A 14,521-nucleotide genomic window follows, 5' to 3' on the forward strand; every position below is an offset into this window, starting at 1 on the left:
TTATTTTTAAACGAGACATAACGTTTACATGACATGTTAAATATCTCAAATTTCACAATAAAAAAAATCACCGTTTTCACTTTATCATCATCACATTCCCCTTTTCATGGTAACTGATAAAATACTATATTACTACGGGTACTGGTACTACTGTATTAAGATTAATAAAATATCGTTTTGTCATTTTGTGTCATTCCCACTTAATGACTGTGGACCAAGTACTACATATTTTATCATACAATGTACATTTAACGTAATCGTAATATTTTTTATATTGTCAATAAAGTATTATTATTATTATTATTATTGTTGTTGTTGTTGTTGTTGTTGTTGTTGTTGTTATACAGTCAGATGTCGGTTTAATAGAAAAAAGCTGGAGAGCAAAAGTCGCGTCGCGACTGTTGATGTCATTGGATAATCAACGCTCTGCGTCCCTGCCTCCTCTTTCCCGATTGGTTACCACAGAACCATCTAAAGCCGTTATACGTTTTTCCCGCTGTCGCTCAAATCTCTGCCCCGCCCACCAGGAAATCACAGGTTAGTGTGTGCAATGCGGAATGAAAATGTCCTTCCAAACCAGGAGAAAGTGAGTGTGGGCTGCTTTTCAGTATTTCACTTTTAATATTGCAATTAAATCTGCTATTATGTGTCTGATCTTATCTCTGCTTTAAGCATGCATTAATGTTTATATGACTGGGACACTGTCCTAAAAGAGCCTATAGTGTATGAGTGTTGAGCTAAGCTAATGTGCTGCTGGTGTCTAAGGACATGGACACAAAGAGGGTCAGTTTATTTATGAATCAGTATAAATACAGTAAGAATGATCAAATCAGCAAATATTAATGGAATAAATTACCTTAAAATAAACTGTTTTTTGCCTGTCTATGTGATTGTGTAGTTGCTAGTGGCTCCTGATATTAATATATGATGTAGTTGCAGGGTTGTTTGTTGATTTCTCATCATATACCTTTATATTTCTGAGAAAACTGATTCATCAAGAACCACTTTTATTCTGCAGCAGCAGAATTGTTATGATTCATAGAATTATGTCTTGAACTGTCACACATGGCAGATGAAGGGGCGTGTGATTTGCTTAGACATGCTGCTTAAATGTGTCTGTAATGTCTTTCTGAATCTGTTCTTTATTTTAACATCTAAAATCTATCTATCTATCTATCTATCTGTCTGTCTGTCAATCTATCTATCTGTCGGTCCCCCATTTTATAGTAATGAACATGATTATTCATATATTTTTTAAATAATGCAGAAATCTTTAATATAGAAATATGCTTCATTTTCTTCATGCAAAATATAATTTCTTCCTTCCTTGTGTATATGACCTGGGCATGTTCCTGGCAATTTTTGTGAGATTCACCCTTTTATATAGAGACAGATTATTATATTAGATATTTATAGGACTTTTACTGTAGCGTGAGAATGCCATAATATGAGGTTTCTATCTAACTTACATTTCATTGTGCCAGTATTGACACATGTTTTGTATATGGCGTGTTTCAGTCCGTTTAGATAAGCAAAGCTTCTAATCTAAACCACTATAATGATCTGATGTGTTTTGGTCTCCAAGGCAATGAAAATGCGTAACGCTGCAACACTTCCAAGCTCTGTCTGTGGATGAGTCCCGCTGATCTCCAGTCAGTGTCACGAGCAGCCTAGAGGCCAGAACTGAGTTCCTGCTGGGAGCGAGTCGATGTGAACTGAGATGTCATTCAGAAGTGCAGAGGGCATGTCCATCATGCAGGCCTTGGCTATGACCGTGGCTGAGATCCCGGTGTTCCTGTACTCCACCTTTGGACAGGTACACAGCAGAACATGCCTCTGTTTATCTGATCATACTCAATACACACACTACTGCTCAATACACACACTACTGCTCTATATACACGCTGATGCCACAGTGGTCTTCCACTTTATATTGTCTGCTAACAATTAAATGTATCACTCACAGTGTCTAAGGGTGTTTGCGAAGGCAACTATTACTACCATCCAAGCATTGTTGCTATCTTCTTCTAAAAAATGTAAATATCTATTTTTATAGCCTGGAAATCCAGACCTAAATCTGAAAGATTAATGGTCTGGCGTCGACTAATGAAAATCGGCCAGCTCGAAGGGGCGGCAACCAAGCATGCATTTGAAAACCTCACTGCACGCAATTGGATAACACTACGACCAATCACAACAAGCCCCATACGCTTAACTATCAGCGAGCTAATTGGTAGATTAGACTCTTGCCGTATCCGGTCGGCAAAACAGCGAAAACACTCTTCTTGCAAAGGAAGGATTCGAGCGCCGTCTTCTGTTCCTCTTTTAGAGAAAAAGCCAAGTCTAACTCGTTCATTGTAGCGGCCAAAGCCGTTTCAAACAATTGGTGTTCATCCATAGCCATCTTACAATGTTACTAATGACTTCGACGTCACAGCGCTGTCGTCATCTTTAGCTCCGCCTATATCAGATAACCCGATGTGATTGGTGCAGCTCGGATACAAGGGCATATTTAATGAGCATCATTATAAAGAGTAAACTCGCTGAGCAAATTCAACTTGTGCTCTCGCGAGAACTCTGGATTTCCAGGGTATATCTTTTTCAGAATTTGACCAAAAGTTTGATTTTGAAGGGTCTAAAAAGTGTTGATATATTTTACGCAAAGTTGTCAACTATAAATGAAAGTTTTGCCGCCCTGATGACATAAAATGAAGCATGTAAAACATGATAATATTGATAGAACTACCATATTTATTAGTACATTCAAAAATATGGGAAAACCCCATTTTGAATAATCAGTTGCAGATTGATTCACATTGTCCAATTGTAGATTTCAAACAGTTATTTTAGTATTATTTATATACTATTAAAGTATTTTTTTATATTTTGAAATAGCTTTTAAGATATTTTAATAATATTACTTTTAAAAATTGAAATAATATTTTCAGTTTATGTTTTAGTAATTTATTAGTTTTTTTTAAATAGTTTTTTTCTTTATTCAGCTATTATTCATTTTTCAGTTCACACAGTTTTTTTGTGTTATTTTAGTACTTCATCTTATTATTAATTGCCTAGGCAATGTTTCTAATTTTAATTTAGAAATTTAGTTTAATTTAGGTTTTTAAGTTTAAGTTTTTAAATCTAATAGTTATATCTTATTTTATTTCAGATTTATTTCAATTACCAAAAATAGTTTTAGTTAACAATAATAACACAGATTTTTACATGTTGTTACACTTAATGAGACGGTTCAAATAAAAAGATTTATTTATGCAATTATTCTTGGATTGTCATAGCCTTTCTCCTGGCTAAGAAACTGTGGGATTAAATGGATTAATCATTAATCTGCTTTAGAATGCAAACAAAACTCTTGCAGTGTGTTGATATTTTCAGTAATTTTGAGTAGTTTCTTTTTTAAAATAATGAATGCAAAGCGAAAACAGCAAATAACTGATTCCTGTTTTCTTCCCTCCCTTTTCCCTTTTCCCATTCTAGTATCCCTAATTCCTGACTCAATGTCTCTGTGTTTCCCTCAGTCTATATTCTCTCAGCTGAAGTTGAGCCCTAATCTGAAGAAGGTTCTGTTCGCGACTGCGCTGGGCAGCGTCGCTCTGGCGCTGACCGCACATCAGTTAAAGAGACGGGGCAGGAAGAGGAAACAGGTGGTGGGAAAAGAAGCACAGAAACCTGTGGGCATCCCAGATCAGCTGCTCCGGACCAGCCGGCCTGCCTCGCTCAAGAGAGGTGAGGATGTTCGCGCAGTTTGCTTTTATATGTTATACACTTTTATAGTATTGACATTTTTTTAATGTTCATAATTTTATTATATTATATTATATTATTGCAATATCACACGAGTAACGAGCGCAATATCAAACGAGTGATGTTTTTGTCCCGAATAGCATGAGTGCAAATGTGATATTTATATTATACAAAGTTAATATTGTGTTATATTTTAGACGGTTTATAAAGAGGGCCATTTACTTAATTCCTGAATGTTGAACGAATCGAATGAAAGAAGTACTCAAAGATGTACTCATTTAAAGATGTACTGCCATCCACTGGCAGTTTTAGTTTCTTAGAGTATTATTTCATAAAAAAAAAAATCATATTTTGGGAATAGTTGTTTTGTTTTGAACTTGTATGACTGACTTTCTTTTGTGTAACATAAAAGAAGATATTTTGACGAATGTTGATAACCAAACTGGTCTGTAAATATATCTAATACCAATTGAGAAAAAAAAATCATGGCCGTTGTAGACTAAAAGTTTGTTGAATAATAAATTCTATGTTGAATCAAATAAAATATTTATTTAAAAAAAGTATATGTGATGCTTTTCTCATTTAACACAATAATAACTTTAAATGATATTTTTTTGGGTTCATTTCTCAGCCAAATTTGATGTTCAATTAATCGGCACATCGTGTAATTAATTAGATAATATATACTAATATATTATTACATAATATATACATTTTAGTCATAGTTTCTTGCAAAAACAGTCGTAAATGATTTTTTTGTGACCATTTTTATCAGGCTACTTTGAGTGAATGTGAGAATATGATTGTATACTAAATCTTTTATTTTGTTTTTTGTTTTTCATGGTCACCTGTAAAATGCTATATACAAAAAACATGTATATTTTTTTCTTTTTGTTCTCAGGTCCGGCTCCAGGTCGGCAGATGATGAGTCCCAGCACCCGCAGTAATGACACGCTCAGCGGCGTCTCGTCTCTCGCTCAGAGCAAACACTCGAGCTCTTCACACAGCATCGCCTCTGTGCGTAAACCTCACCAACACAAGCATCGTCCACCTGTTTATTTGTCAACAAAACTGCTGTCAAAAGGCTTTTTTAACCGTTCGGTTTGAATCTGCCCAGATGCGAGTCCCCTCCTCTCCCAACCAATCAGTGAACACTGGGATGCCGTGGGAGGCGGAGCCTGTGGCAGAGGAGGCGGGCGTCGGAGAGGATGCCAATGCTGAGAACCTGTATCTCATGGGTAATGTAGGATAGTCTTGTGATCTATTGTATTGTCTTCCATACTTCCATACTTCATACTTTGTTACATGCTACACTACTGTTTAATACTTTAAAAATTCAGCAAGGAGGCATTAAATAGATCTAAAGTCACAGTAAAGTTTAACAAACTTAACACACTTAAAACTTAAAACACAGTTAATACAATTTATAATGTTACAAAAGATTCTATTTCAAATCAATGCTGTTCTTTTGAACATTTTATACATTAAAAAAAATCCTGAAAAAAATATCAGTTTCCATACAAATATTATATTAACAGTTTGCTTGTAAAATGTGTTTGTGCATCTTTCTTTACAAGAAATGACACTTGTCATTCTTATCTAATGCATTGACATTCAGAGACTTTTAAGTGTTAATAAATATACTACCAAAAAGTTTGGATTCTGTGAGATTTTTTTTAAAGAAATGAATACTTTTAGTCAGCATGGATGCATTACATTGATCAAAAGTAAGAATAAAACATTTATAATTCTGCAAAAGATTTCTATTCCAAATAAACGCTTCATAAAAATATTTTTAACATTTAAAATAGTTTTTAACATTGATAATAATCATAAATGTTTCTTGAGCATCAAATCATCACATTAGAATGATTTCTGAAGGATCATGTGACACTGAAGACTGGAGTAATGATGCTGAAAATTCAGCTTTAATCATAGGAATACTGTTCACATAGAAAACACTAACACAATTCACCATATTACTGTATTTTTGATCAAATAAATGCAGCCTTGTTGAGCAGAAGAGACTATAAGTGTAGAGATGTGTGCAGCTGATGGTGGTCTTCTTTCGTCTCTTCCTCCTGCAGGAATGGAGCTTTTTGAGGAAGCCCTTCGGAAGTGGGAACTGGCTTTAAACATCAGACACAGAGATCACTCCGGCGCGTCCGGCTCCAGCAGTCTCGCCCCGCAAGGGTCAGAGCTCGTTGAGCGTCATTCGGTAAATTTCATAAACAGGAGCTACTAAGTAAAAATACCAAACAATCATGTGTTCATCTTCACAACTGCGATTTGATTTTCAGCCTGAACTTCATAATCATGAGTTTGCGGAGAAGCTGGAATCTCTGCTGCACCGAGCCTATCATCTACAGGAAGACTTCGGCAGCACCATCCCACCTGACAGCCTGCTCGCGGATCTGGGTCAGGCGCGCACAAACGCATGCAGACAGGGTTGCCAAATGTCTTGTGTCTAATGCTCTTACACCAAATAAAAAGACACCTTAAAATAAATCTGCTCGTAGGATTTTCACACCAGCATGGGACTTTTTTTTTTTTTTAATCGATTGAACTCGTATGAAGCACCAAGATCAGATTGCTTCCCGCACTTTGCAGTGTGATCAATATAGAGCTGTTCCTGTCTACTGTGCGTTTGCATTGCAAAAGAGAACTAGACACAGGAGTTTAGACTAAAATGTGACCCTGGACCACAAAACCAGTCACATGGGTCCATTTTTTGAAATTGAGATTTATACATAATCTGAAATCTGAATAAATAAGCTTTCCATTGATGTATGGTTTGTTATTTGGTCGAAATACAACTATTTGAAAATCTGGAATCTGAGGGTGCAAAAAAATCGAAACATTGAGAAAATCTCCTTTAAAGTTCTCCATTTATGTTGGCGATTGTGCAGCATTCACTCACAAATATAAATGATTTATTTATTTATGGTAGGAAATGTACAAAATATCTTCATGGAACATGATCTTTACTTAATATCCTAATGATTTTTGGCATAAAAGAAAAATCAATAATTTTGACCCATACAGTGTATTGTTGGCTATTGCCACAAATATTCCCGTGCGACGTGTGATCCAGGGTCACATATGCATATTGATGTAACATAAAATATACTCAAGAACTATAATCCTAAAAAAATATTCATTTTTTTATCTATAATACTAATTAGTGTAGTGATTTTAAAAACTGTGGACAAACAAGTTGTATATTGTAACACTGGTAGCACTTTACAATAAGGTTTCATTTAGTTTCACACTTTTACAGCATTTAATGATATGTGACCCTGGATCACAAAGTCTTGAGTCGCACGGGTATATTTGTGGCAATAGCCAACAATACATTATATGGGTCAAAATTATCGATTTTTCTTTTATGCCAAAAATCATTAGGATATTAAGTAAAGATCATGTTCCATGAAGATATTTTGAAAATTTTCTACCGTAAATATATAAAACATTTATTTTTGTGAGTGAATGCAGCGAATCGTGAACATAAATGGACAACTTTAAAGGAGATTTTCTCAATATTTAGATTTTTTTTGCACCTTCAGATTCCAGATTTTCAATAGTTGTATCTCAGCCAAATATTGTCCTATCCTAACAAACCATTCATCAATGGAAAGCTTATTTATTCAGCTTTCAGATGATGTATAAATCTCAATTTCAAAATTGTGTCCCATGTGACTGGTTTTGTGGTCCAGGGTCACATATTAGTCAATGTTAACCTCAACATTCACTACTACATTTTTAAAATCTAAAGTTGTATTTGTAGTTGTATTTACTAATGGTAATCATCTACTCACCCTTATGTTGTTCCAAACCTGTATGAGTTTCAATAAAGAAGATATTTTGAAGAATGTTGGTAACCAGACAGTTGACGGTAGCCATTATCCAGCGTATGGATAATTTACAGTATTAAGATGAAATTAGAAATTAAATTATTGGATCACAATTGAACAATGTGTTTAATTCAGTCATCAAATCTCAACAAAAGTTGGCAGCCCTGCTTTATGTCCCCTGTGTGCTGATTGTAGCTTACTTAACGAAGTAGTTTGTGTGCAGAGAGTGAAGGAACGCTGATTCTGCCCACAGTGGGAAGTTCCCATCCGATCCGAGACGACGATGCCACGACAGTCACGTCGGACGACTCGTTTTTCTCTGCCGCTGAGGTCAGGACACACACACACACACACACACGGGTGTTAACAGACACGTGCAAGTTCTCCTGCATGTTCATGATGTCACTTCCTTCTTTGTCTCTATAGTTGTTTGAGACGTTCTCACTAGAGGACACGTATCATCCGCTGAAGCCGGCAGCTCTGTACGAAGAAGCATTAAGTTTAGTGAGAGATGGACATGTGACCTGCAGATCACTGAGGTAGTGTATACTACACACTGCATGTTAGCAACGCCAATGTCATGGGTTCGATTCCCAGGGAAAGCAAGAACTGATAAGAATGTAAATGTGTACCTTGAAATGCAATATAAGTCGCTTTGGATAAAAGCGTCTGATAAATGTAAATGTGTATACAGTATACAGTATACAGCAAACTCATGTAAAGTGATATACTATATAGCAAATCTCAACTGCTTGACTTTTATTGCAAAATGTAACCGTTTCATCGCCCCGGCTCTTTATATAAAGTATGTTCAACTTTATCCGCATGTATACTCGCGTAAATCAATATATACTATGTATCAAATCTCATTTGCTTGTATCGTAGCAAAATGTAACTGTTTGATCACCCGACTCTAATTTTCTAGATAGATATAAACATTAACATCATGATTTTCTGTAAAGCTGCTTTGAAACAATGTGTATTGTAAAAAAAATAAACTAAAGAATATAAAAACATAAAAATATGTATTTTCGTCCCTCAGTAACTGTTGAAAGTGTTGAATCTTGAAAAGTCACAAAATGAGTTGTGAATAAATAATTGTATATATCAACACTCCCAGTTTCTTTTAATAAAATAAATTGCTGCCCTTCACAATACATGCTTATGAATGAATAAAACGATGAATATTAATATCCTAAACCCAGCACTCCATTTGCATTGATTCTAAAATGAGATGGGACCGAGTGTGCGACTGCACGTATTGTACAGATGTTCCCCTCACACACTCTCCTCTGGGATTTGAGGATTTCTATGTTCGCTCAGGGAGCGAGGGCTGATGGGAACACTCACTCTGTCATTTTTGTTCCTCTGTTTTGCAGAACTGAACTTCTGGAGTGTTACAGCGATCAGGACTTCCTTGCCAAACTGCACTGCGTTCGACAGGCCTTCCAGGTCAGCACACTCTCACACATGATCACACACACACACACACACACACACACACACACACACACACACAGGAACGGTTGGTGAGATCTGTGTGTGTTTGTTGTATCTGAAGGTGCTACTGCTGGATGAGAGACACAGAATGTTCTTCATGGAAACAGGGAAGCGGATGATATCTGGACTCCTGGCCAAAGCCAACAAGGTGCTTTTAAAAATGATTAAAACAAATAATTCTTGTCTGTCAATGTTTTTCATAAACAATTTTTGTTATACTGGTTGAAACTCTCTTCACATCCTGACAGCTCTGCAAAGTTACAAAGTCCCTCCAGCAGGAGTTCTTCTCTATATCAGTGTCAGTGTTTCTGAACTCCCTGAAACTGTGCAGTCTTGAGCTTTCTTCCAGGGAATGAACATGACCCAATATTCCTCATTTAAATAATTCATACGCAGAATAAAGGGGCGGGGCCTGGTTGAGTTAGTTAGTAGTGTGTTGAAACTGGCGGTTATGGTAAAGGGGCGGGGCATTTTCCAAACACCTTCGAAACGCTTGACCAATCACAACACACTTCTCCAGCCGACCAATCAGAGCACAGTGTGCTTTTAAGAAGGAGGGGCTTCATAGAGACAGGAACTAAACAAAGCGTTCTTGTAGAGCCCAAAAACAAAATCAACAATTTGTAAAAGGGCATAATAGGTTCCCTTTAACTGTAATGTGACTTTTTTGAATGAAGCTGAATATACAGTGGTTAATAATTTATGTATGTAATAATATATCTGTATTATTCATGAGAAGTATGATGTGATATTATTGGTTATTATTCGTTATTATTAACCAATTAACAGAAAGGAAAGTTGTTTCAGAAGTGGATAAAGTTACTACACTGATGAAAAATTATATACAATTTTATATAAATTAGATTAAAAAAAATCTCATAAAATAACACGTGTTTATGAAGTGTGCACAATAAAACTAGAGACTGTAATTAATAAAGTAAAAACAGTCATTTTCAAATTTTATGTCCGGATTTTTTGATTTGGAATTAAGGTTTTGTCATCTGCTCTTGAATGTGTGTGAATGTTTAGAGTCCAAAGGCGTTTCTGGAGAGTTATGATGAAATGTTGCAGTACACGCAGAAGGAAGAGACGTGGCCGGTCACCAAGATGGAGCTAGACGGACGAGGGGTGTGTCTCCTATTTATCTGCTATTTATCTGTCGGTCTGTCTGTCGGTCCTTCTTTTCCGTCCATTTCCATTGGCTAAACAATAACCTGTGTGTTTAAGTCAGATTTCCAGCTGGTATTCTTGTCTGTCCCAGTGTTGTTATTGTTAACTAAAACCTAAACTATTAAAAAATATATTTTCAGTAATTGAAATAAATATTAAAGGAAATAAAATATAAACAAATATTAGATGAAAAACTTAAACGTAATTTTTTTAAATGAAATTTAGTGCTAAAATAAGAAGAAAAAATTCAAAAATGCATAACAAAACTACCAAAACAAACAATTGTAGTATGTATTAATATTTAGAATTAAGCTTTTATTTTTATATTATAGTATATAAATGATACTAAAATAACTTGACTTCCTGGCTCTTTGTTTAGACTTACAGAATCCTGACCTTTGACCTTTGACCTTTGATTGTGCTCTAGGTGGTCTGTATGAACTTCTTTGACATTGTGCTGGACTTTATCCTGATGGATGCGTTTGAAGATCTGGAAAGTCCTCCGTCTTCAGTGGTCGCGGTTCTGAGGAACCGATGGCTCTCGGATAGTTTCAAGGAGACGGTACGGAAACGTTAGAGCTCGAGTCCAAACATATTGGATCTAGACAATTTGAAAATAAAGGTTTTGTTTAGAACCAAAAAAGGAGCATGGGATAAAAAGAGAAGTTTTCATCCTCTAGTTCTTCAGGAACAATCTATGTTTTGGTGCTTTACAGAACCCAGAAAACAAAAGGTTTATACAAACAACCTATAATAACCCTGTTTAAATAAGAACCACATAGCAACCCAAGAATCCTAAAAAGTCGAACACTGGTTCTTGACAAGATGGGGGTTATTTGCTGAAACTAAGAAGCAATTAGAGTATTGGTAAATTCAATACATTTCGATTTTTGGGGGGTTTTCCTTGAAGTGTTTTTAAAGGTCTATAAAATCTGTGTCTTTGTTTTTCTTAATTTCTGTTTTATCTTTCTGTGTCTCTCTCTGTTTATATAAGGCATTGGCTACAGCCTGTTGGTCTGTCCTAAAAGCCAAAAGGAGACTGCTAATGGTGAGCGTTAAAAACAAAACATCCGATTTGTGTTCGGATCTGGAAACACATCTGATCTACATTGCTTGATTTGAGGAATCATATCTGTAGCACAAACTGAGTTAGAGCTTTCATAGAGTCTGACTTTAATAGTATTGCTTGTTTTGCGTTTGTTGCTCAGGTTCCTGACGGCTTCATTGCCCATTTCTATGCCATCTCTGAACATGTGAGTCCAGTTTTGGCCTTCGGGTTTCTGGGCCCCCGACAGCACCTCAGTGAGGTGTGCACCATATTCAAGGTAAGACTGTGACAACTCGTCTAATAATTATAGCTGTACAAAACAGCTATAGACAGCCAGTAATAGTGAACACACTCTGGAACTGTTACAAGACGTTCTCAGTATTCTCCACACTCCTCCATTACACCTGAGATAAACCTCCCAGTAATCCAGGAAGAAGTGTAATCCAGATCAGCACATAATCTGATGCTAATCTGATGCTAATCTGATCTCTGTGACACTCTGATGTCTGCGATCAGATCGTAAACCCTGTCTGTAATTGTATATACACATACATGCATACATACATATATATTTATATACATACATGTATATATGTATTTGACACACACACACACACACACACACACACACACGTTGGCACTCCGCCTCCTACTCCTACTGAGATAATTACATTTTCTATCCCCTAAACTTAAACATACCCATCACAGAAAAATTAAAATGTTTATAGCTTGACCTCATAATGTTGGGCTGTGGTCTGAAACCTGAATACACACCACAATATGAGCACTTTTGGGTCCTAATAATGTAGGTCAAACATATACAATATAATAGTGGCCCAAAGAAATATTTAGACACTTAGGGAAGACTTATTGCAGCATTGGATTAGAAAGAAGTCTCTTATGCTCAACAAAGATGAATTTATTTGATCAAAAATAATGTAATGCATTAATATTGTGAAATATTATTACAATTTAAAACAAGTGTTTTTCTATGTGAATATATTGTAAAATGTAATTTATTCCTGTGATCAAAGCTGAATTTTCAGCATCAGTGTTCAGTGTCACAGAAATCATTCTAATATGATGATTTTTTATGCTTAAGAAACATTTCTGATTATTTTTGTAGTTGAAAACAGTTGCTGCTTCATATTTTTCGGGCAAACAGTGATATGTTATAGTATTCAGGATTCTTTGATGAATATAAATAATACATTTTGTAACGTTATAAATGTTTTTTGTCACTTCTGATCAATTTGATGCATCCTTGCCGAATAAAACTATTACTTTCTTCAAAAAATATGTATATTAAAACAAAAAATCTCTGAATGTCATTGCATTAGATAAGAAATGATCAAAACAAGTGTCATTTATTGTACATAAAGATGCACAAACACATTTTACATGCAAAACATTTGACAAATATAAGTTTGTCATGTTTAGAAATGCTAAAACAATAGTGTTGAACATGAATAAATTCAGTATTGTTTGTTTGTCATTGATGTACACCTGTGGTTCCTCTGTTCGGACACCTTTGTGAACTCGAGAACTGACTTCATACAGTATATCCACTAAAAAACACCAGTCGACTCAAACACATTGAGGCTTCAAACATGATTATATCGAAGTTAATTTCACGTTCTCCTTTGATCTCCGCAGCAACAGATCGTGCAGTATCTGAAGGACATGTTTGACCATGATAAGGTGCGCTTCACGTCCGTCCCGTCTCTGGCCGAAGACATCCTCAGTCTGTCCCACAGACGGGCGGATATCCTGGTGGGTTACCTGGGCATTGACAGACTACCTGAGACCAATGGAAGTCTACCCAAGAGCCCTTGCCAAGCCACCAGCGGGCATCCAGACGTCAGTGAACAGCAAGACTGAGGTGCAGAATGCTTGATGACCTAATCGAGTTTTGAAAGAGGTCTCATTTATCTATTCTTCATCAACATGGCTGTAAAGAGTTCGTGGAACTGCATTCGTTTAAAAGGCGTTACTGCGACAGTCCCGTTTCATCGAATATTTAGAGAGATAAACCACTACAGACTCATCTGAGGTCAACCGAGGCCTTTCCTTGCAAATTTCTGTTTGCCACCGAATATCCAGCGCTGCTATATAGACACCTCAATATAAAGAACTGGGATTCGCCTTGATTGACGAATGCTTTGGAAACAGATTCTCTCTGAAACCATTGAAAAACTCGCCATGATCTGAAGGAACTGAATAAAAAGCATCTTTTAGCCAAACAGTGCAGCCTTGTTTTGAGTTGCAGATCACACCGTATCAACTGATGCCTCTTTCGTTGAAAATCGTGCTTTTTTTTTTTTGTGTTGTTGCCTGGTCGGTTTGCAGATTATTAAGTATAAATGCGTGTTGTTGAGCGTTTATGCTTGTGCCAATGGCCAAATAAAGTCTTGCACTGAACACAATGAAGAGGGAGAATCAAGACAGATGAACTTTAGTGTAAGTCTGTCAGCATGTTTTAGATGTGAAGGCAGTTTGAGGGATTTTAAAGAGAGACTCGCACAGGAAGTGCGTCATTATAACAGGATGTAGCGGTCAGATCACATTAGCTGAGCTCACTTGTGTCCTCTGAGAGTTGCTGTAGCCCTTGTGGTTTGTGCTGTTGGTTTATTCTCACCCTCACAATATATCAGACACAGTGTTCATCAGAGCGGAAGCCTCCGATGTTTTTGTTAAAGAAATGTAGCTGTTGTTGTGGTGTGTTTTTTTTTTTCTGTCCTCATATTTCATTCTTGATTTATACATCTTGTTTTGCCCATCAATGTTCAGGCTTGCTCGTGGACTAAAATAGCTGATTATCTACTTTTCTATTATATAGATATTCGTTATGAATTATAAATTTAATACATCAGTGGTATTGGGTCAAATAAGTAGAGCCGTCACAGTTACGTGAGTAGGAATGATCGACATCATATATGTGGCAAAGAAATGTGCTTTATACTTTGTTTTTTGGTGAGTTCAAGCCTTCCAGGTCCAGTTATTAAAAACTATGAACTGCACCTGTGCCATTACGATAATTTCAACGACTACTTCATTTTGTGAAAACAAACAAAAAGATGCATTGACACTCATTCAGTTACAGTTGAGGTGAATGGTGAAACTTACCTCATAGACTTCAATTAAAGTGGATTTGTTTTTGAGGGACATATACTATTAAATTAAATTA

The 14,521-nt window shown here is 36.1% G+C and overlaps 1 protein-coding gene across 3 annotated transcripts; it reads left to right on the forward strand.

Annotated features, from left to right (window-relative positions):
* Positions 1–486: 486 nt before the first annotated feature.
* On the forward strand, positions 487–14,370 carry miga2 (mitoguardin 2). Of its 3 annotated transcripts, none has more exons than XM_081391885.1 (16): positions 487–537; positions 1,586–1,816; positions 3,537–3,744; positions 4,664–4,779; positions 4,880–5,000; positions 5,850–5,980; positions 6,063–6,180; positions 7,870–7,946; positions 8,043–8,155; positions 8,996–9,068; positions 9,178–9,264; positions 10,146–10,244; positions 10,714–10,848; positions 11,281–11,334; positions 11,495–11,611; positions 12,991–14,359. In XM_081391885.1, exons 2-16 carry the CDS (start codon positions 1,721–1,723, stop codon positions 13,213–13,215), a joined length of 1,770 nt encoding a protein of 589 aa, XP_081248011.1. In that variant the 5' UTR covers positions 487–537; positions 1,586–1,720; the 3' UTR covers positions 13,216–14,359. The 3 variants fall into 3 exon arrangements, with proteins under 3 accessions (XP_081248011.1, XP_081248009.1, XP_081248010.1); XM_081391883.1 differs by having other exon boundaries at positions 526–586; positions 7,840–7,946; positions 12,991–14,370; XM_081391884.1 differs by having other exon boundaries at positions 526–586.
* The last annotated feature ends 151 nt before the right edge of the window (positions 14,371–14,521 follow it).

The sequence above is a fragment of the Scardinius erythrophthalmus genome, assembly GCF_964197995.2.
Source record: "Scardinius erythrophthalmus genome assembly, chromosome: 17".
In the NCBI taxonomy this organism is placed as follows: domain Eukaryota; kingdom Metazoa; phylum Chordata; class Actinopteri; order Cypriniformes; family Leuciscidae; genus Scardinius; species Scardinius erythrophthalmus.

Excerpts from the sequence above, each read along its gene's own strand:
- miga2 (XM_081391883.1), top strand. The coding sequence starts at position 1,721 with ATGTCATTCAGAAGTGCAGAGGGCATGTCCATCATGCAGGCCTTGGCT. Across the intron at positions 5,981-6,062 it reads AGCTCGTTGAGCGTCATTCG|CCTGAACTTCATAATCATGA; the intron begins GTAAATTTCATA and ends TTTGATTTTCAG. Across the intron at positions 11,335-11,494 it reads CCAAAAGGAGACTGCTAATG|GTTCCTGACGGCTTCATTGC; the intron begins GTGAGCGTTAAA and ends TTTGTTGCTCAG.